General features: G+C 41.1%; 2 protein-coding genes across 4 annotated transcripts in view; one reads left to right on the top strand and one right to left on the bottom strand.

Annotated features, from left to right (window-relative positions):
* ARRDC2 (arrestin domain containing 2) overlaps positions 1 to 22959 on the bottom strand; it is a 463191-nt gene that overhangs the window by 281393 nt on the left and 158839 nt on the right. The window lies entirely within an intron of this gene.
* Positions 1 to 22959, top strand: part of ARHGEF18 (Rho/Rac guanine nucleotide exchange factor 18) — a 70175-nt gene that overhangs the window by 1284 nt on the left and 45932 nt on the right. The window contains exons 1-6 of one of the 3 annotated variants that reach the window (XM_063290654.1): positions 5088 to 5248; positions 9428 to 9567; positions 11238 to 11701; positions 15905 to 16094; positions 21513 to 21627; positions 22514 to 22571. In XM_063290654.1, coding sequence (XP_063146724.1) covers positions 5173 to 5248; positions 9428 to 9567; positions 11238 to 11701; positions 15905 to 16094; positions 21513 to 21627; positions 22514 to 22571 — 1043 coding nt within the window. In that variant the 5' untranslated portion in view covers positions 5088 to 5172. Of the gene's footprint in view, positions 1 to 5087; positions 5249 to 9427; positions 9568 to 11237; positions 11702 to 15904; positions 16095 to 21512; positions 21628 to 22513; positions 22572 to 22959 lie in introns of those variants that run through there. The other 2 variants (XM_063290652.1, XM_063290653.1) reach the window with 2 other exon arrangements.

Raw genomic sequence — 22959 nt, 5'->3', positions numbered from 1 at the left:
GAAGACAGAGTTTGGAGATCTGGTTCCTTCAAGAGAAACCCCAGTGACAAGCATTACAACAAGTGTGTTTTTCAAATATGGCATTTGTGTATGGATGTGTGGGGTAAGTTGAGAGAGAGAGAGAGACTGTCCATTGGGTGGCAGGAGAGATCCAAAATCAAACAGAACTAAAAGGGAAGAGGGAGGGAATTCCTATGGCTTGGTCCATTAGAGCATTAGCCGCTTCTCCAGGAACAAGTCAACTGAAAATGCCAGTTTGCAAACTGGAGAGACCATATTCTATATTGTGAGCTGTTCAGAGTCGTTCAGAGTTGAATTGTGCCAAAATCAAATTAATTAAAGTACGGTACCATGATTTAGTCGCAGATTTAGGTAACAGCTTCTCTATGCCCCAGAATTATTGATGTGATAGCATTGGAAGGTTGTGAGGAAGCACTGGTCAGTTTCTTCAGCAGCAAAATCTTTGACTCTGCCTTCCTGGCCAAATGTTAAGTTCAAATCAAATCAAATCAGTCTTTATTACAGTCCCAGACCAGCATAAAATGAAAAGGTCTGGCGTTAGGTATTGATACCTCTTGCCTTACAAAATAGGAAAAGCACCTTTTGTTGCCTGAATGGAAAGTTGAACTGAAGGAATAGAAGCTATAGACCAGTGTTTCTCAACCTTGGAAACTTTAAGATGTGTGGACTTCAACTCCCAGAATTCCCCAGGCAGCCAATGGTGGCTGGGGAATTCTGGGAGTTGAAGTCCATACATCTTAAAGTTGAGAAACACTGCTGCAGATGGTCTCTTTCGGTGCCTTGTTACGTCTCGACTGTTCATAGAATCATAGAGTTAGAAGCATCTTAGAGATCAACTCAACCCCCATGTTCAATGCAGGATCCGCTAGAGTTATCTCTGACAGATGACCATGCAGCCTCTGTTTGGAGACCTCTAAGGAAGGAGAGCTCATCACTTCATGTGGCAACCCCTTCCATTGCTTATACAATCAAAATGACAATGACTACTCTAAAGTGGTTGAAAAAGTCAAGATGGTGGCTGCGATGGTGTGATTGAACACAGTTGCATGGTTGTGGCTGCCTTCTTGACTTTTGACCACCCCTGCTCTTCTGGACGTCATCCGCTCAGATATTTGAAGAGTGATATATCAGTCCACTTTTCTGTAGGCTAAACGTACCCAGATCCTTTAACTGTTCCTCACAAGGCTTGACTTCCAGGCCCTTCATCGTCTTGGTAGCTGTGTTCTGAATTTGTTTGAGTTTGTCACTGTCTTTTTTGAACTGTGGTCCCTGGAACTGGACACAGTACTCCAGATCAAGACAGAGTAGAATGGAAAAAGTACTTCCTATGATTTGGTCTTATGCTCCTGTTAATGCATCCTAATCATCTGTCTTTTTAACAGTTGCTCATGTTTAACTTTGGATTGACAAGGCACCTAATCCCTTTCACTACTGCTAAAACAGGTCTCCGCCGCCCCCCCCCCCTTTACTTGTGCCTTTAATTTTTTCCTACCTACATGCAGAACTTTACGTTTCTCCGTGCTAAATTCGATCCTATTCATTTTTGTCCGCTGCTCAAACCTCTAGATATTTTTAAATCCTCCTTCACATACAGTATTAGCCACACTTTGTGCCCCTTCAAATTTGAAAGTGTCCCCTAAACCCCTCTTTGAAATGACTGATAAAAATGTTGAACAGCGCAGGGGCCAGAACAGAAGTCTGTGGCACTCCATTTAATACAGTACAGTACTTTCCCCTAAGCTCACACAGAGCCATTTAATGAACACTCTTTGGGTGCAGTCGTTCAGCCAACTGTGAGTCTAACAACAGTAGCATCTTGCCCTTACTGTACCATTTCTATAAAGGGGAATATTATGAGGCAATTTGTCAAAGCTTTTCTGAGGCCCAGGTACACAATGTTGCTGGCATTTTCCTTTTTTTTTTTTAAAAAAAAAAGAACTTTATTAATTTTCAGAGTATAGTTAAAATATCTTTGAGATCTTCTACTCAACCCCCTTGTTCAATGCAGGATCCGCTAGAGTTATCTCTATATAGAAAATAGAAGAAAATAGAATATAGAAATATAGAAAATAGAGAGTACAAGACTAAAGAAAAAAGAAAAACTATAAAAGTGCAAAACAGACCAAAAACAGAAACAGAAAGTGACTTCCGACGTTCTCCAATACAGATATGAATGCATTTACAAATATAATCTCTTACCATTAGTTAAACCTTAGTAACATTATTTCTGTAAAATCAGACCATTTAATCATACAAACCTAAAATCAAAACTTCATTTTTTTCTGACACAAGCAAATAGTCTAAAAGTGGGTGCCAAGTAGAAATAAATCCAGACACGGTATTTTCTCTTATCAATGCTGTTAACTTGGCCATTTGGGCCAGTTCCATCAGTTTAATCATCCATTCCTCCACTGTAGGGATTTGTGGTTCTTTCCAGCTTTGTGCATATAAAAGTCTCGCTGCTCTAATTGTTTATAAGAGCAAAGTCCCATGTTGTTTCTCGAGCTGCTTCTCCATCAATCCCAAGAGAAACAGTTCTGATTTTTTTCTGGAAGTCCACTTTAAGGATCTTTTGAAAATTTACACATATTTGATCCCAATCTTTTTTTGGCCTTCTCACAAGTCCACCAAAGATGATAAAAAGTTCCTTCACCAAGAGAACATTTTCAACAAACATTCATCACTGGCATTTTCCTGATCAACTAAACTAGTAACTCTATTACAGAAGATGAGGTCAGTCTAGCATGATGTCTTTCTGACAAACCCATCTAGCTCCTGTTAATCATAGCCTGCTTATTCAAGTGCTCATAAACGTGTTTGATTGTCCGTTTGAAGACTTTGCCCAGTATAAACGTCAGGCTGACAGGTCTGTAGTTTCCCAAGTCCTCCTCCTTCCCCTTTCTGAAAATGGGGAAGACATTTGCCCTCCCCCTCTCCAGTTATCTGAGATCTCACAGTCCTCCAGTTCTCAAAGATTATCAAGAATGGTTCTGCAATCACCTCTGCTATTTCTTTTAGTACCCTGCGATGTAATCCACCTGGTCCCAGATTGTGAATTTGTTTAACTTAGCTAAACTATCTCTTACCCTAATTTACTCTGAGAGGCAGATCCCTCCTCCCCTGCCCCCGTGGCGTAATCATCAGCAGCTAGAGTTCCTTTTCCCTTCTGAGAGAAGACAGGTGCAAAATAAGAGTTAATTTCTGTCTTCTCACTGTCATTCTTTACACATTCACCACCTTCTCCTCACAATGGACCTACACCCTTTTTGGTTTTCCTTTTATATTTGCTACAGTTTCTAGAGACTATTGTGTATTTTTATTTGGCTATGTTCTTTTTCCTGTACATGTCTTTTTTCTTCTTCAGCATTTTAGCGGTGTGTATCCATGGCAGCCTCCTTAAATTTCTCCCATTTTCCCCACTTGTGGGAATTGTTTACAATCAAGCCCTCAATATTTCACTCTGTAGAATTTCCTATCCTACCTGGACACTTCTCCTTAAGCATCTGAAGCCATTGGATCCAACCGACCTTCTTCACTCTGTAGAATTTCCTATCCTACCTGGACACTTCTCCTTAAGCATCTGAAGCCATTGGATCCAACCGACCTTCTTCACCCTGTAGAATTTCCTATCCTACCTGGACACTTCTCCTTAAGCATCTGAAGCCATTGGATCCAACCGACCTTCTTCACTCTGTAGAATTTCCTATCCTACCTGGACACTTCTCCTTAAGCATCTGAAGCCATTGGATCCAACCGACCTTCTTCACTCTGTAGAATTTCCTATCCTACCTGGACACTTCTCCTTAAGCATCTGAAGCTATTGGATCCAACCGACCTTCTTCACTCTGTAGAATTTACTATCCTACCTGGACACTTCTCCTTAAGCATCTGAAGCCATTGGATCCAACCGACCTTCTTCACTCTGTAGAATTTCCTATCCTACCTGGACACTTCTCCTTAAGCATCTGAAGCCATTGGATCCAACCGACCTTCTTCACTCTGTAGAATTTCCTATCCTACCTGGACACTTCTCCTTAAGCATCTGAAGCCATTGGATCCAACCGACCTTCTTCACTCTGTAGAATTTCCTATCCTACCTGGACACTTCTCCTTAAGCATCTGAAGCCATTGGATCCAACCGACCTTCTCTCTGAGATCATCAAAATCTGCTCTTCTGAAATCCCGTAGGTAGGTCGGAGTCTTCCCAGTTCTGACTCCTCTAGATGTCACAAATTCAAATATCACATAACTTTTCCCCAAGGTACTGGTCACTTTCACTTCTTCAACCAACCCCTGTTAGTTTACATTAATTAGTCCCCTGATTCTAATTTCAAAAACATTTTCCTTTTGCGTGTGTGTGTGTGTGTGTGTGTGTGTGTGTCTGGAAATGGCAGGGACTGACCCTGAGGTTTTTAACTTGGAAATCAGGTACTCTATGACTGATTTACATCTCTTTCTCACGAAGTTCACATTGTCATCATTCAGGTATTGTTTTAGAAATTCTACTTTGAAAGACAAAGTCAACACGGAATGACACTCGCATATGCATACCTAGAAAAGTCTCCCAGGGATTCATTTTAACACACTATCTGCGATTAACCATGAAGCTCTCCTCTTTTTGTCCATGTGACACCCTAAACCATAAATTAACTACCGGGACTGGATTTGAATGATGCCCCGGCCTAAAATGTGGTGGTCTGGCTTATGATACCGAATGTCATGTGAACAGAACTGTAGTTAAGTACTGGCTCACAAAAGATTACCGCTTCTTACGTCTGATGTATTCCAAAATATCTGAAGATGCATGATTTAGTAAAATGGTTATCTTTTAAATACAGCAGCAGCAGCAGCAGCAGCAGCAACAACAACCTGCAAATAAAGCAGATATCACTTGTATGTCAGTCCCCCTCGTCAAATGTACTGCTTGGCTTGGACAGAAAGCAGGCAGCTGTTGCTGCTGTCAATTGGTCCTGTGCTGGAGCAGGTCTGGCTCATTCTCTCCCTGGCTCCCGCTTCCTTCTCTCTGCTGATGACTTTGACAAAGCCCTTGCTTGCTGCCTCCTCCACTCCCGCTGGGTCGGAGCTCCAGAGGAGTTGCTTTTGTCTGTCCTCCACTTTTCCCGGGCAGTCCAGACGGAGACCAGCTCCCCCATGGCCGACTCTCTCCTCAACCATTCTTGGCCATCCTTCTCTAGGCGGTGGATGAAGAGATGGTCCTTCAAGCGAGGTAATGTGGCAAGGGCCCATGTTTGGGGGCAGCTGTCACCAAGGGACATCGAGGCAGAACAGGCCGAGCTGCATATGGATCCCACAGCCACCGAGAGGCGGTTGCCATGAGGGGAAAGTGGGCTGAGTGTAAATATTTTGCTGTGCTCTTCCTCCCAAGTGATTTACACTTGCTGTATATGTGGTTCAACCATGGCTGTCCCGACTTTTGCCTCTGTATGTGCATGTGTGTGCATGTATCTGTAGGTATAAAGGGGGAAGCTCTGTTCTGAGTTGATTCACACTTTCATCATGGAAGGGGATTGTGGACTTCCAACAGAGCCCGGCTAATAAACAGATCATAAGTATGTTAATGACAGAACCAAAATTTGGGAGTGCCAGTTGAACTTTCCAAAGAGGAACAGCTGCTCTTTTGGGTGGCTGGGAGGGAGTAATTCCTCCTTCAGGTATATACCCATGTTTTCGTTCACTTGTTTTTTTTTCCTGTATTTTTCTCTGAGAACAGGCATGCCTTGTGTATCGCTGACATTTGAATCTTTCAGCTACTGTATGTGGGTCCCAAACATAGGAAATAATTCTTTACACATCTGGCCCCACTTTCTAATTGCTCCCCCCCCCACCACCATTGGAGCTTCTTCTCCATGCATGAGAGCTATGCACAAGGCTGTCATTTTGCTTAGTACAACAGCCATAACCTTTTATGGTTCCTACCAGGATGTATGATAGGCAGCTGCAGAATATGTTTAATGTCTCTTAGATCAAACAGTATTCTCTTGAGATAGAGAATCATTTGGAATCTTTAGGATAGTGTTTTTCCTATGTCAAACTGTACATAGATCAATGAGCAAAGAAGCCACCGACTGGGTCTTGTATTATTGAGCATGATCTACTGTGGGTCAAGGGATAGTATTCCTGCCTGATTTCCCATGATACACATTCTCTGTTGAAGAAAGTTACCCTTCAGGGTTTTAGAAGCTGAGTGGTCAATTCTGACTGGGGTCATTCAAACCCAGATGACAGAGTTGCTCTGAGGTTAAGTCTCTCATTCTCTGGACATAGAGATGGAAGGCTAGGATATCCACATAATAGGTCACTCTAGTCACACACACCCTGCTCTTCTTACTTCCACCCCTCCCCACCCACTGAAATGGGGATACATTGGGTTTCCACCCCAATCACAATGAATAAAACTTTTAAAGTGTTGTCCTGTTGTTGTAAAGATGGCTTTGATACTAGTCAAAATGGCTGTCAGCTAGACTTAGTTTGCTGTGTCATTGCTGGAGTGAAGGTTAAGATATCTATGATTAGTTCCAGATGTAGTTTAGCATGGTATGGGAACACTTCTAACTTTCAAGACACTGTGCATTTTTTCCTATTCTTTTTTTCCTTGTAATCTTGCTCAGTTGAAAAAAAAGTGGCTCTCCTAAGTTTTCCAGTGCGATTTATGACTGAGGGAGGCTTTGAATATGGATTCTTTGACCCTAGTCTGCTCTGGCAGACTGAAAACAATCTGCATGGCAAACTTGAGGTCCAGGCTCTTTGGCAGCTTAATGTGTTGTGTAAATGCGGCCATTTGGTTAGGGTCAATGAATTCCGCATAGCCAGAAAATGGGTCAGTTCAACCAGGTGAAGTGTGTTGAATGAATGTAACATATATTTAGAGAAAACCAAAACATATAACTTGTCCCACTTGCATCAGTGAATCTGTGAGCTTTTGCAGGTATCTAAACAAATATCTAAGACTACCACACGGAGATCCCAGAATACACTAAACATGTATGAGATAACCTAATTTGTCAGGGATGAATCTTGGATTAAACAGCCATCAACACGTCAATTGCCTTGGGAAAGCATCTGACTAGGGTAATTTTTTTAAAATACCTTCTTCACTTAAAAAAAAACCTTATTAGACAACTGCATTGTTTTCTACAAGTACACAATAGCTCTGCTATCTTCAGAGCATGACAAAAGTCTCCATTCTACTTTCCTGTCTTTGAGCGCACTCTCCTGTCTTCTCATCACATTAAATAACGCCTGAGGATGCCTGGCCTCTCCTGTCTCCTCATTCAGTGTTTTTGCAGTTTGTCTCTCTCCATGGTACCACCTGGAAATCACTTAACACTCTCAAGTAAGACCAGACAGACGAAGGGGAGCATGGTGGGAGAAAGGGGTTGGCATTCCCATTGCTAGAGGCCTGCATATTGCCTAAAATGGTCTCCCTACAGCCTCGGCACTCTGCCTCTCCCCTCACAGAGCCACCTCTTCTGTGCACAGCATGTTCCAGAGTTTTCGGGGGCTGATTTATCGTGTGTTGAGGCTGGATTGTTTGAGGGAAGGAGGTCAGGTTTGAGGATAAATGTGGAGAAGTCTGGGTGGGCCTTGGACACTCTGGGCAACAACACTACTGGCTGTGTTCCCAGGCTGGAGTGGCACCTCAAACATGAGTAGTGATGACAAGAAACGGTTAGCTGGTTTTGTCTTTTACAAGGAAGTGAGGAAACCCTGAGTAGCAGCAGCCCAGATCTGAATCTAATTTAAGCTGTTCCCGCCTGACTTCTACAATGTGTGTGGGGGTGGGGTGTTCACTCATTTCTCCAGATTTAAGAGGAAGGAAGGAGGCCTGTGCAAAGTTTTGAACGAGGCAAGAAAACTGTCCGCTGTATTTTAGACAGCAGCTGTTACAAGGAAATGCACTGGCAGAACAGTGAAGCTTTGCAAGACTTAAAGCAGCCTTTCTCATCCTTTTGACCCTGGAGGAACCCTTGAAATATTTTTCAGGCCTCGGGGAACCCCCGCACATTCAGGCTCCGATATAGGCCAGAATTTACAAAATTATTATATTCGTTTCATGGGTAGGCCTGTATATATGCATTATTTTATTTATTTATTTATTTATTTAATTTTCTATCCCACCTTTATTATTTTTATAAATAATTCAAGGCGACGAACATACCAACTACTCCCTCCTCCTCCTCTTTTCCCCACAACAGCAACCCTGTGAGGTGAGTTGGGCTGAGACGGAGCGACTGGCCCAAGGTCACCCAGCCGGCTTTCATGCCTAAGGTGGGACTAGAACTCTCAGTCTCCTGGTTTCTAGCCCAGCACCTTAACCACTAAACTAAAAATAAAGAACAAAACTTACCTCTCTAGTGTGAAGTTGCCTGAATTTGAAATAATTTTTTAAATAAATTGTGATCTCCCAGGGAACCCCTAGTGACCTCTCACAGAACCATGGTTAAGAAACCCTGACCTAAAGATTAAAAGTGACTCTTTCAAATTAAGTTGCCTTGCAGGTTAATTTTAAAAAAGCAGAAAATACATGGGGTAGAACTTCTAAAGAATTAAATATATAACATAAAGACTAATATAACTATTTTTAGCATACATTCAAGATTTTCACCAGAATGAATGCTGGACATTAAAAACTTCTTTGGAAGGGGGTGCCGTGTTCCATCAATAGGATCAGTAATGATGATCAGGTTATCTGTACACTGTTCCCAAAGTACACTGTGACAAAGCAACACAGCAGTCTTGGAATAAGATTTGCTGTGGTAAGGGAGTTAATTCAAAAAGAAAATTTAGCAGCTACGTTTCAACTACACTTCTAAAGAATGAATTGGCACTTCAGAAACAGAATCTAGATTTTAGTACAGCATGCTAAGCAAAAGACCTACAATGAAATGTGGAATCAGATGGATCCTGTAGGAAGAGTAAAGGCAAACGTTGTGCTTCTCCTACACCAGGGGTAGGTGTGCAAGACATGACTATTTCCAATAGTCAACCTGCCAGGTCCTTCCTGGGTGCCTCCAAGAGAAGCATTATAGCCAGGCCTACTCTGAGCATTCATTTTAGTACTATAGTTCCTCTGAACCTGGTTCATTCTTAGCTTTCAGGACCAAAATTGCTGTTAATACCATTATCTAAGTCAGTATTTCTCAACCTTGGCCACTTTAAGCTGTGTGGACTTCAACTCCCAGAATTCCCCAGCCAGCCATGCTGGCTAGGGAATTCTGGGAGTTGAAGTCCACACAGCTTAAAGTGGCCAAGGTTGAGAAACACTGTCCTACGCTGTTGTGGCTGTTCTGTATCCTTCAGCTGGTGGAGACGTACGTGGCTGCTTCCTCCTCCAGCTCAGCACCTTTCTGCCTTGTAACTGGCTCTTTCTGCTCCTTTCACTCAGGGTCAGAGGGCAAGCAAACCACACGAGGTTTCCCCAGCAGTCGCACTGACCCCACCTCAGGGTATAACAGCCCAAACACTTTGTCTCCGTCCTTGATTGCCGAGGATGAGGTCTTCTTTGGCAGCATGACAGAGGAGAGGGTGAGTAACTCTGAACTGGATCTGCTACAACTGCTGCCTGCTAACTGAGAGGAAAACCGAATTTTGTGCTTGGAGGAAGAGAGTAACCTAGGTCTGCACTACTCCCTGCCCAGATAAAACCAGGTGCTTAGGAAAGCGATTCAAGCTTTGGATCCTTCTACTGGTATGTATTTGTTTGGGGAACCATTTTTCTATGCAACTACATTGCATTAGAGGAACATCCCCCTCAAGATGGTAATCCCAAAAAGCCCTGAAGTTCCCACCTCAGTCAGAACTTCAGTCAACTTCCATGAGCCATGAATTTTCTCCTTCCTGATCTGTGAGTGATTTCCCATGGGGTGGAACAGTTTTGTGGAGCACCTGCTCTTATGTGCATCTGAAGCATGCCGGAAAATGCTGGAGCATTTTCAGCACTGGAAATTTTGTTTGTGAACCTCTTGATTTGAAAATGTCTCTGGCTGCTGTGCACGTTGTCCTGAGAAAAGCTCCAGAATTCAGTGGCAGAGTATGAATCCGGTGTGCAGAAAGTCACTAACTAATTCCCCGGCATCTCTAGTAAGACAGGGAGTTGGACGCAATAGTGTGAAAAGATCTTTCTCTGCTCTAGATGTGCTGACCTGGAGAATCAGACTAGCTAATACTGAGAAGGCAAATGGACTGTGGATAAGACACAACAAAAGGCAGTTTAAAAAGATGTTAACCCAGAGAGGGTTTTTTTTTTTAGTATGCAGAAGATTCAAGCATTAATCCCAGATAGCAGGGCTGTGATTTAAAAGATACAGACTAAGAACTTGTCAGAGGTTTGTGTATGTGTGCTTTCTTTAAGGAAACTGACTGGTGTGCATAACCATCCTTGCACTCTTTTGTATCTTATGTAATTTTATCCCAATTACCCAGTTTTCAGTCTATCCAAATACCTTCCTAAATGGGTCTGGAGAAGCTCCATTTGGAAACATTTTCACAAGTGAGGCAAGAGTACCATCTGAAATCCTCCAAGTCCAAACAAGAAAAAGCCACATTTACCATTTTTGTTTGTTTTAAATCTTATCTTCGGCTTTCTGGCTGCATGCAGCATATTGCTCTAAGCCATGGTTTGCTAACCATGATTTGTTGATTAAGCCACAAATAGCTGGATTCACCCATGCTGGACTATAAACCACGATCTATGAATCAAACCATAGTGTCTGGTTTCTTACCATATACTAAGCCAAATATACACAGGTCACTTTATGGGTTAGCGTGATGTCCAAATTCAATCTGTGGTGCACTAAATTGTATTCAGATAGGCTTCCTATGATGTTGCATAATAGAAAAAAATGCCCTCAGAAGAAAGAATTGCCTCCTCTGTTTAATACAACGGTTGCTTATTTATTATTATTATATTTATATCCCACTTTTATTTTGTACAATTCAAGGTAGTGCTCCTACCTCCCATTTTCCCCACAACCACAGCCAGCAAGTAGGGCTGAGCCGAGAGTGAGTGACTGGCCCAAAGCCACCCAGCCGGCTTTCATGCCTAAAGGAGGACTAGAACTCACACCTTCCCGTTTCTAGCCCAACAGCTTAATAGCTACACTAAACTCTGTGTGTGTGTGTGTCTCTATCCATGCTTACCTCCCTTGGCATAATATTTGTTCGTTTGTTTATGCCCTCCCTCCCTCCCTTGGCAGGAAGATGCCTCTTCTCCAGAACAGGACACACATCCATGTACTGTCAACAGCAGCACAGAAGATCTCCTCTCCATAGACCCTGCTCTCCAGGGATCAGAGTATTATAAGGATCTGGAATTTGCTGGACCTACAGAGACGGGGAGTCACATAGCATTGCAACTTGACTGGACATCACAAGAAACGCCTGGTTTTTGCTCATCAGCAAAGAACTCCAGGGGCTGTGAGGAGACACTCACCTGTATTCGGAGTCCGGATGCAGCTCCCAGTTTTGAGATGGCACATCACTATCTGGATGAGGTCTGTGCTTGTTCGTGCAGTTCTGGGAACCAGGGATGCTCTGTTGAAGGAGAGCAGGAACAGCTACTGCATGGTGAGGAAGCCTTTCCAGTCTTGGTCAGGTCTATGTCTACCTCACGGCGGCATAGCTGGGAAACTCCTCAGTCTCCAACAGATGCCCAGCGTAGGTAAGTCTGTCTTGGGAATGGGAAGGTTGAAAAGATCGATGTTGGAGGAACCCGAGTAAAGCTAAACATCCCCCCATTCAGATTTTGTCTCTTCTTTGGACTTCTCTCTGCTTTTTCATATGCAATAATGAGATTACAGTTACCTAACTTAAGCAACCATTAAGAATGTGTATGAAATACTTTGAAGAGGTAACAGCCGCAAATACTAGCTTGTCTGCAATTTGGGCAATTATTCAGGTATGAGGAATATGTTTTACATATGTTTAGAAGGTTTTCATACTGATGTCTCAGCTTTGCCCTATTGTGCAAGATTTTCTGGAGTGTGGGAAGCTGTGTTTATTTTTCTTCTGAGCTGCTACTAAGATGCTGCTACTTCTCAGGCAAAATAGAGTGTCAAGTAGCCAATGTGGGATCCATGGATTAAAGAAAAATACTTTCAATAAAACACACACACACACACATATATATATATATATATATATATGTACCCCTGCCAGTCATATTTCCAACCTCTTTTTCAGACTGGAATAAGGCCTTTCATATTCCAAATACTGTTTTTGAGGGCATAGAATGATAAAGCAAGACATTTTCTGAAATTATCTTATTCTTATGATTATTTCAAAAGACTCTATACAACTCCATTGGCACTTGATCACATGCACACAGTAATGAGCATTTAGACATATAAACATCACCCCTTTGTGTTTCTCTAACACATACAGAAAACAGAGAAGAGAACACATAGAGACAGCCAGTTTGGTCTAGTGGTTAAGGCAACAGGCTAGAAACCAGAGCCTGAGAGTTCTAGTCCCGCCTTAGGCATGAAAGCTGGCTGGGTGACCTTGGCCCAGCCCCTCTCTCTCAGCCCAACCCACCTCACAGGGGTGGTGTTGTGGTGAAAATAGGAGGAGGAAGGAGTATTAGGTATGATCCCCACCTTGTTATTTATAAAAATAATAAAGGTGGGATAGAAACTAATTAATTAATTAATTAATTAATTAAAAACCCATACACACCAACTATTCTCTTTCAGTTTCCCAGTACCTGAGTCTCACTTTATATCTATTACAACAAATCCCCAAAAAGATCTTGTGGCACCCATAGTCTTTTTGTTCTTAAGTCATCACAAGACCCATTTTAATGGGTGGCAGGCTTCTGCAGCTTGGTGCTTTCCAAATGTACCATTCATGATCATGTTCATGCTGGGAGATGCTGGATTATGCCAAGTGTGATATGTGTTACATTGCTTGAATGACATGTTCTTACATCACTCATACTTCATCACTGAGCAGAGAACTGAATCTAGTTCTCTGATGGTTTGGAGAGAATAACTGTCCGTTACTGGTATCGGATATAAGAACCATGGAGACCTGGGTTTAAAACTCCCTTAGTCATGTAGCGCATTGGGTGATATTGTGCCAGTCACTCCGTTCCTTGTGTTGATTTAATCCTAGCATATAAATAGGAGGAGGTATTAGGTATGTTTGCCACCTTGAGTTATTTACAAAACAATAATAAAGGTGGGATAAAAAAATCTAAAAAATAAAAAGAATAAATGTAACAAAGGATACAAATGTGTTCTGCAATTATAATCCAAGTTAATTTCTGCCTGAGGGATTTACAGCATCTTCTAAAGTTATCCAACTATTGCTGTGCCAAAATAACAGTAATGTGGACAGGCTTTATATCACTTCCACAACGGCTGGATGATACTACGCTATAAGTTGTTAGTGAGGAAATGAACCTAGTGGGTTTGCAGAGTTTATATTAATAAACTTGCAGAATTTGCAGACAGTTCTCCCTTTAACCTGAGAACTCATATTTTGAAAGACTTCCCTTTGATTCACCTATCCTGGTGTTTCTCAACCTTAGCCAATTTAAGATGTGTGGACTTCAGCTCCCAGAATTCCCCAGCCAGCACCCCATGCTGGCTGGGGAATGCTGGGAGCTGAAGTCCACACGTCTTAAAAGGGCCAAGGCTGAGAACTAACTCAAGGGACAGATATTTGGAATATGGCTTTCAAAAGGAAAAGGGGCCATCTTAAAATTCAGAATTGCTGTCACTGCTATAAAGAGGAAAAGCTGTCAGGTGATGAATGAGAATAATATTTGTTGGATGGGGTGTGCAACTAATGCTGGGCATTCCTTTTTAAGGACGCAGCTGTACAGATCTCATGAGGTAGATGTCTCCCTATATCACTGCCAACTCTGAACAAGCAATATTGATTTTACAGCACTGCCAGAAGGGGGGCTATTTTTAACTCTCTCCTCCTTATAAGGTGCCTGGGGAATTATCTCCTCTTGGGATCTTGGCAAAGCTTTCTGTCATAACTGAACAGGCACTGGACTTCTCCTGTGGCTATGCAGACTTTTGCCAAGTATAGAAAACAGGAAAAATTTGCTAATCAAGTTTTGGAGTTGTTCCTCCCCACTAATCTCACAAAGCATCAGCAGAGATCACATCTGTGCATCCAGGCTAGCAGAAGCAACACACTGTTTCGTTACCCTATCTCAGTGTTTCTCAACCTTGGCCACTTTAAGATGTGTGGACTTCAACTCCCAGCTGGCTGGGGAATTCTGGGAGTTGAAGTCCACACATCTTAAAGTGGCCAAGGTTGAGAAATGCTGCCTCAAGGTTGAGAAACATTGCCTTATCTAGTTGTTTTCTCCCATTAACGCTGAGACCAGTTTTTAAGAGCAGCTTCTGTTTTGGGACTCCCTTTCTCTTGAACTCCTCCATCAACTCACAAAAGATGCTCTTTAAGAAAAAAATATAAATAACATGCTCTTACACTACTTGCAAGAAGAACATGCTAAAAACATTAATTCTCATTTGGTGTCCCAACAGCCCCCTAATTACTCATGTGAATGTGCTATAAAGGCAGTGCAAAATAGTGCAGGCAGGGAACTTTGCATCTTTACTCAACTTAAGCAATGCAAAAGAAGAAGCTTATAGTTACATACGAAGTGTGCGTGCAATAATTTTGCTTCAAACTTTAAGAGCTTTATTTGCAAACAGGAGGGAGCAGCTAAGGATGAATACATTAATAGGTGTGTGAAGCCATACTGGGTGAAGCAGATACATTAAATGTCAAGATTGAAATGTTATGTAAACAAAAATATAATAAACTAAACATTAGCTTAATCCATAATATATGTCATGAGTACTGATGGTGAGCAGGAGGGGGCCTCTATCCAGGGGGGAAAACGCATGCGTAGTACTGAGGAATTAAGCAGCCATTCAAAGAGACACAGATCAGGCCCGCCCTAACTTTCGGGCTTTATCTGTCTGGGTTTTTCCCACGCTTCTTCAGTTTGTTAGGATTTTCTGTCTAATGTAGCATTAATAAACACTAGAGACCTACTCCTCGTCTCAGCGTGATTTCTGACTGTTAGGACAATATACCTGCTTAGCTTAACTTTCCCACCCACCAGGATTCTCAGACAGTATCCTTGAGGACTAAAATGTTTCTTCTCTTTCCTTTTTGTAATTAATGAATTTTCAAAGTTGTTCAGGATATTATTACAATAATAATATTAATTATAATAATCTAAGAAATAAAGCATTAAAAAATAAATTGCACTTAATCAAAACACATCAACATAGAATCTATTTCCCCCGCTTGCTTTAAATGGGGTTCCTGGAATACTTAATTTTTTATTGTGAACCACCCAGGGTCCCTGCTTGTGGGGAAGATGGGTGGTGATAAAAATATGACAAATAAATAAATACATAGTTCTGCATTTTTTTGTAAACATGCCAGTCTTAATTCTTGCCACTGGTTTTTATAGTAATCTTCTTTACTCCTCCCTATCAGTGCTTGATATTTTCAGCATTTATCCCTCACTGCCTCTACCCTGTCAAATGATTTATCCTTCTTAATTTGTCTGACTAATCTAGTCAGTTCCTTTCTTTCATATTTACATTCGTGGTTAAACCATGAAATTCTGGGTTCAGTCTTTTTCCCCTGCCATGATTTACACACCAGAGGTTTAAGATTGCCAACCACAACCTCATATATGATATTTGCATTTTCTAGTTTTTGAATAAGTTTAACCCTCTGCTGTAGCATTGTTGGATTGCATTTTAAAGCAACAGTACCCCCCCAAAAACCCTTAAAAGTGTTTTATATCTGGTAGAGTTAAGACTGTTGCATCCTTGAAATGTTTCTTCTGCTGTGATCCAATTTTATTCCCCATCAGGTTCAGCCTGGATGCATCAGAGCTAGGGAGTGACACAGAAAGGGAGGAAGAAAAGGAGAAGAGCCTTCCTAATTTCTCCCCACCTCTGTCCTGGGCAGGGCTAGAAACCTGGAGTGGTGGCAATGTGATCAAAGTGGAGGCTGAGCCTTTGCGCCAAAACCTGGACCTTGTGGAAAAGCCTGGGAATGTGGTGAGTCTTGGCTGTTTGGTTTGCTGTCCTGTGGAATGGACTGGATGTGGCATCCACCTAACATGGTGATGAGAGCATGGCCAGACCAGCTGTTGCTTTAGTCAACTGCTGCAAGTGCCTCCATGTCCTCTAAAAACAAGCAACTAGTTACACACTATGGCCTGAGGCCCTACCACAGTATATTTATGTATATGAGGAACTCAGAACTGGGAACATAAACTTTAAAGGAAGATACTAAAGCTTAGTGCAGAAAGTCCCAGGTTTAATCTTCTGCATCTCCAGATAAGGATTAGTTAGCAAGTAACAAAGGGCCTTTGCCTGACTGATAAGTAAAAGTACTGTCAGTGGAGAAGACAATACAGGGCTAGATACATCAATGAACCAACCTAATCTGTTATGTGAAACAGAGAGCACCAATTTATTTTTGATTGGGGACCTCATTTTTTTCCCAGCATCATAAAGTTGCAGGGTGGTACTAAACAAAACAGAACAAATAAAAAACCCCAACAACACAATATTATAAATCAATCCAATCAGACCCCAGTAACCTAATTTTAACATGAAAGCAACCAACCAACAGTGATACATTTAAAACAATGCCCTGAAATAGTACTGAGTGTATATAATTTAAAACAGTTGTTAATCTGGAAGCACCAGCTACATATAGGTAGGGTGGAACAATCAACCCTCTCTTAAGTAAAAAGGTATGCAAACTTCTTTTAAAAGTCATCAAATTTTCACAGCAACAAACAGCTGATTTCAGAGTTATGGGATCAGATCCCTCAAGGCCTGGAACCTGGAAACCAAAGCCAAAGACAGGATGTCCTGTCTAGTGCCTGGAGGCTGTGGGGGGCCTGGATGGGGAAAAACAGGTTTCAACTGAATCCTGGCAAGACTGAATGGCTTTGCCATCTGAATCTGGGACTTTAACCATCTTTGGTACTGGATGGGGTGGCACTGCCCCAAACAGCCAGTGCACAATTGGAGGTGCTTCTGGACTCACAACTCCTGCTTAAGGAGCAGGTAGCAGTTGTGGCCAGGAGGGTCTTTGTACAACTTTGTATTGTGTGCCAGTTTAGCCTGTTCCTGGATTGTGAGGCTCTGCTCACAGTTACTCATGCCCTGGTCACATCCCGAATGGATTATTGTAACACAGTGTACATGGGGCTGCCCTTGAAGAGTATCTGGAAGCTTCAGCTGGTGCAAAATGCAGCATCATGGGCAGTTATGCCCCTAGAAGGACACAAGTTATACCTCTGCTCTTTGAGCTGCATTGGTTACCAGAAGGGCACTATTCTGGACTAAGATCAGGAGATGAAGAGATGAATCGGGAATCCCTGCCAGGAGGCTATTATTGTCAAGGTAATTGGCGAAGAAAACCATGCTGAGCCAGACTGCAACTCTAGTTCCTTTATTGTTTTCTACCATATACAGAATCTTGCCAGACTAAAGCTCTTAACTGAGCTAAAGGGAAAAATACTCTTGGGAAATCTAGGGTGGTGCTAGTCTGACTTTCTTCCTCCCCCCAACCCCCCATTCTCCAAGCTGTGCAAGCTGTGAGAATGTTTATCAGCCTGGAATGCTCTTTCTCCCCCCTCAGCTCCGAGCTCCATTACATCACCCCCCTCTTCAGGGTGACATTCCATCACAATTACAATAATTTAGGTTGTAAATAAATAAATGCATCCCCCTCAAATACAATAATTATTTGTAAGACAACCAAAGCATGTACCAGTAACACTGCCATCTCCTCCTTCAGAATCCCCTGGATGCTATAAAAATACATCAAGTGAATACTTGCAACCTTAAGCATAGAATCAATAAATGGGTGCAAGATCAGCTGGTCTTCAAAGGCTGCAGATGGAGGTAACTGGGGCAATCTGGCAGCCCAGAAGACACTTTGGGAGAAAGGGTTGGGTGGTTTAAATGTAAAATAGGTGTGTTAAACTTTGCAGAGGTTTAACAACCTATTTTTCATCTTTTTAGGCAACAAACTGGAAATCATGCTGCCAAAAATTGATGGTTTGCTGCTAAATCTGAGGGGTGTTCTAGTAGCTGCAAAATGGGGGCTGCCTACTCCTGTGCTAAAAGGATAAAATGAGCAGAGTGTCCCTGGGATTAATAAATATGTTAGCATTACATCATCTTAAGCAAAGATGGGGCCAGGGGCTGACTGTGGAACAGATCCTGAACTACTCGTGTTCAACTTCCAAGTTAAGCTAAAGTGAAAGAAGAAAGCCAGCCAGTTTCCACAATATGATCTTGACTGTATCTTGACCCATCACAAATCACTTTGAAGTCCTGAAACTCATTGATAGAGAACAGAGGGATTGCGGAATTAAGTTAAGGAAGTTGCTATGAGAAGACCAAACAAAAGAAGAACCAAACTGGTTGTTAGAACAGATGATGAAAATTGCTAAGAAGAGAACTGAAGCCAGAGCCAAGAAAGACAAAGATCTCAGGAAGAATCTTGACAAAAAATCTTAAGACAGCTGTTAGAAGACACAAAAAACAGTATTATAACATCTGTAAAATACTGAAGATGGAAATGGACACTGAAAAACAAGGAAAGTCTTCCAAAGATCTCTGAACTCAGAAGGAGGTTCCAACCTCAAATTGGTATGCTAAAGGACACCAATGGACAGATAGTAACTAATTCCAAGAAGATAAAACAAAGTGGAAGAAGTATACTGAAATTCTGTACAGTAGAGATGTCAATGTTCAAGATATCTTAGAAAATATTCCTACTTACAAGAACCTCTAGTATTAGATGATGAAGTTAGATCAGCACTCTAGTCATTACCAAGTTGGAAGGCTACAGGAATTGTGGAATAGCTGCAGAAATATGGCAAGAAATAGAAGATGAATCTGTAAAGGTTCTAACTAAACTATGCCAGCAAATTTGGAGAATGACACAATGGCCAAGAGATTGGAAGCAGTCAGTCTACATATCAATACCAAAGAAAGGAGACTTAACAGAGTGTGCAAACTATCATACAATTTTACTTGCTAGCAAAATAATGCTTAGGATCATCCAGTGCAGATTAGAACCCTACATGGAAATGGAGATTGCACATGTCCAAGCTGGATTTAGGAAAGGTTGAGACTTTATTGTTGATGCACCTGGATAATTGAGAAAAATCAAAGAATACAAAAAAGAAATCAAAAGAGAAATCAAAATATGCTTCACTGATTATAGAAAGGCCTTTGTGTTGATCATGTCAAGCTGTGGAATGTGCTTAGCAAAACGGGAATCCCAGAACTTCTCATTCTCCTCATGCAAAATCTATACACAGGTCAGGAAGCCACATCCAGAGGTACTATGGTGAAACAGACTGGCTCTAGTTTGGCAAAGGACTGAGACAAGGCTGTATACTCTTCCTTTATTTATTCAACCTACTGTATATACTAAATATTCATTGAGGGAAGCTGGATAGGAAGAAGATGAGTGCAGTTTTAAAATTGGAGGAAGAAACATCAATCACCTGCATTATGCTGATGACACTATCCTGAGAGCTAAAATGCAAATGATCTCAAAGCTCTAGTAATGAAAATCAAGGAGCATAGTGAAAGAAGATGAACCAATGACATCAGGTACAGCAACCAGCCTTAGAACTGATAATGAAGAAACTGAAGTGGTGGATAGCTTCTGCCTTTTAGGATCAAGTATCAGTAGTAAGGAACTAGCAGTCAAGATATAAGTGCAGGCTAGCACTTGATAGAGCAGCAATGGTGGCCTTGGACAAGATATTCAGATGCTGGGATGGGTCTACTGTACATCTACAAAGATTAGAACTGTGTGGGCAGTGATTTTCCCTGTGATTTCCCTGCAAAAGTTGGACTTTGAAAAAGGAGGATAGAAAAAGTATTGATGCTTTGGAACTTTCATGTTGGAGAAGACTACTGAGAATATCATGGATAGCCAAGAAAACAAACAAATGGATCATTGAACAAATCAGTCCAGAGTTCTCACTCAAGGCACAAATAACTAGGCTCAAATTACCCAACTTTGGCCACATTGTGTGAAGATCCAACTCTCTGGAGAAGTCTATAATGCTAGGTAGATGGAAGGAAAGAGAAGAACAGGATGACCAAGAGCAAGGTTGATGGACTAAATTACAGCAGCAATGAGTACACTGTTGGAAGACCAGGCTGGAGACAGAGCAAATCTATCTATGTGGTTGCTAAGAATCTTAACTGACTTGATGGCACATATTCAATGTATCAGTCAATCAATATCTTAATTTAATTAGTATAATTCTCTAGCACCCTATAGCCAATGTTTTGGCTAGTTCACAAATAAAGATTAAATAATAAAATATAGACATTTGATAAAATCTAAAGCAAATTAAAACTGCCACAGCATAAAACCAAAATCAGAAAAGAATAATTTATATTTTTTAAAAAACTGAAAGAACTAGAACAATGAAGGTATCAAGCTAGCTTTTTGTGGGAGTTCATTCTATGAAACTACTGAAAAAGCTTCTCTAATCTCTTACTCATTTGTTGGAGATGACCAAGCATGGCCTTAGAAAATGACTTCGGGCATATCTTACAGTTGTACAGTGCAATGCTTCATGTTCAATTCCAAAAAATACTTCAGAGTGTGCAAGAACTTCAGTGACTTCTAGAAGCAGTCATGTCTCTTTCCAGGACATAAATGCTTTAGTGAGTCCTAATTAAGTATTATGCTTGCACATCTGTGCGCTCTAAGGCATTTTTTCAGAACTGAATCTAAAGCACTGCACTACCTAGTATACATGGGAAGAGATGCTCTTTCAGATAAACCAGCTCCAATCTTTTGTAAACTGCCCAGAGTCGCTTTGATGGGCAGTATAAAAATACAATCAATCAATCAATCAATCCAGAAAGACATAAACAACTATTTACACTTTATGGCTGTATGCTGTTTTTCATTTTGTGTTTAGTTAAGTAAATAAAGTTGAGGAAGTGGACCGAATAATATTTTTGCCTAGGATGATAAAACTGAACTTCTGTGAAGTACAAACTTAAATGGGAGGGGGAGACAGGCTTTTGATATTCCAGAGTGCTTTTGTGGAGCTGGCAATGATGCATTTCTTGGAGTATGGTGAGATATGGCTGCTTTTCTGACTATATTGATTATGGTAATGGTTAATAAGTAGCAACTTGGATGGTTATTAGTCAGTGTCTACCAGGCATGACAGAGAGATATCCATTCCCATATAAGAGACAGTAGGCTTCCAAAACCAGTTGCAGGGGAACATGAACAAGAAGATTGTATGTTCTGCTTGTGGGCTTCCCATTTGGACAGTTAGTTCCATGGTGGGAACAGGGTGATGGGCGAAACAGGTTCAGCAGTACTGTTACTATGCTCTTAATGGAAATATGTTCAAGGCCAAAGGGAGCAGTGCTAATGGGTTGCTATCTCTTTTTTAGGATATTGACAACAGTGGGAAGCAGCTGAGGTCCACTTCTGTCCCATGTTCCTGTGGCAGCGTCCCCTCTCAACATATATCCCAAAACCTGGAGGTCTCACTTCCAATCTCAGTGGGTTGGTAGCCCTATTCAATTGCTAGTTCACAAGTTTTCTGGAAAAGATAGATTCTATCAGATGCAGACATATGATGGGAACATGGCTCTTGATGAAATACCTCTCAGTATAGGGACATCTCTTGACCTGGAGCTGTCAATCTGAGGCACAGTGAACTTCTAGAAATGATTAAGCCACCAGAAATAATTGGAGGGAAGAAACAAATTAAACATTGAATACTTTGCATGCTTTGTACAAGATGAACTCTTGTTCATCTTTAGCTGAACTCTTAGCTACGTGAACTCTTTAGCTACAAAGTAAGAACAAGTTTTAAATTCAAAGTTGTTCTATTTTCTAAAAAAGGACAGTAAATAAGTTGCTGAGATATTAAGTATAATTTAATGTCTGTCCACTGGTAAGAGTTCATATCTCACTGCTATCATCACACAAAAATATTAGAAATAATGTATTTTAAAGAATAAACTCAGAACATAAATATCCCTACAAATAGGTATGATAGCAGTCACCTACATTTCATTTCTAACTTGTTCAAAAAATAGTTTTATTCTACAATTGAGGGGACTGCAACCAAGAGAAGAAGTCTTTTGTCTTTGGCAATGGGGCGAATGTGCCATTTTTTTTTGTTTCCAGCTTCCCTTGGAGACTAGTTAAGGAGACTAGTTAACCATAATATGAAGTTGTAGTGGGGTTTGGCTTTAGCTTAGTGTGATATCTGAACCCACACATTATAGTTTAATGTTATGCATGAACCAGAATATTATGGTTTATTCAAAAAATAATGCTTAAGAACTCCTGGTTTCAAACTATGTGGGAACTCATCTAGAGAACTGAAGAATGTTAATATGGTTTTCTTTCATATCCCAATCTTTTTAAAATTGCATTTTAGGGATTGTGCCACCTGTGTTGGACATGATTCAAAAGGACCATGTAGCCCCAGAACAAGTGTAAGTGCCTGGATAGAAACAGCATCCTTCTTGCCCTTGAGAACCTAAATCTCTTCTGTCTGTGATCTATAGAAATCCTGCTCATTGTTCTAGCATTTATCCAGTTCAGGGATATTGTATTTAACTGATAATTTAAGAAACATTTTCTACTCAGATGAATCCCGAGTATTTTTACATGTATTGCTTTGGGAGCAAAGCATTTTGGGTAGAAATCTAAAAAATAAATGAAAAAATATTCTTGGCTGTTCGTTCAAATTTTGGAGCACTTGGAGGAAGATGCCATCTGGGAAGTGGGAATACTTTAGTAGCATTAATTCCTGCTTGAATTAACCCTTTAGCAGAGAGGCAGGGAATTCCTCTTACAAGCGTATCTGATTTAATTATATTT

Source organism: Candoia aspera, chromosome 1, assembly GCF_035149785.1.
Source record: "Candoia aspera isolate rCanAsp1 chromosome 1, rCanAsp1.hap2, whole genome shotgun sequence".
In the NCBI taxonomy this organism is placed as follows: Eukaryota; Metazoa; Chordata; class Lepidosauria; order Squamata; family Boidae; genus Candoia; species Candoia aspera.
Note: the sequence above shows the minus strand (reverse complement) of the source record. Positions and strands in the feature narration are given on the sequence as shown.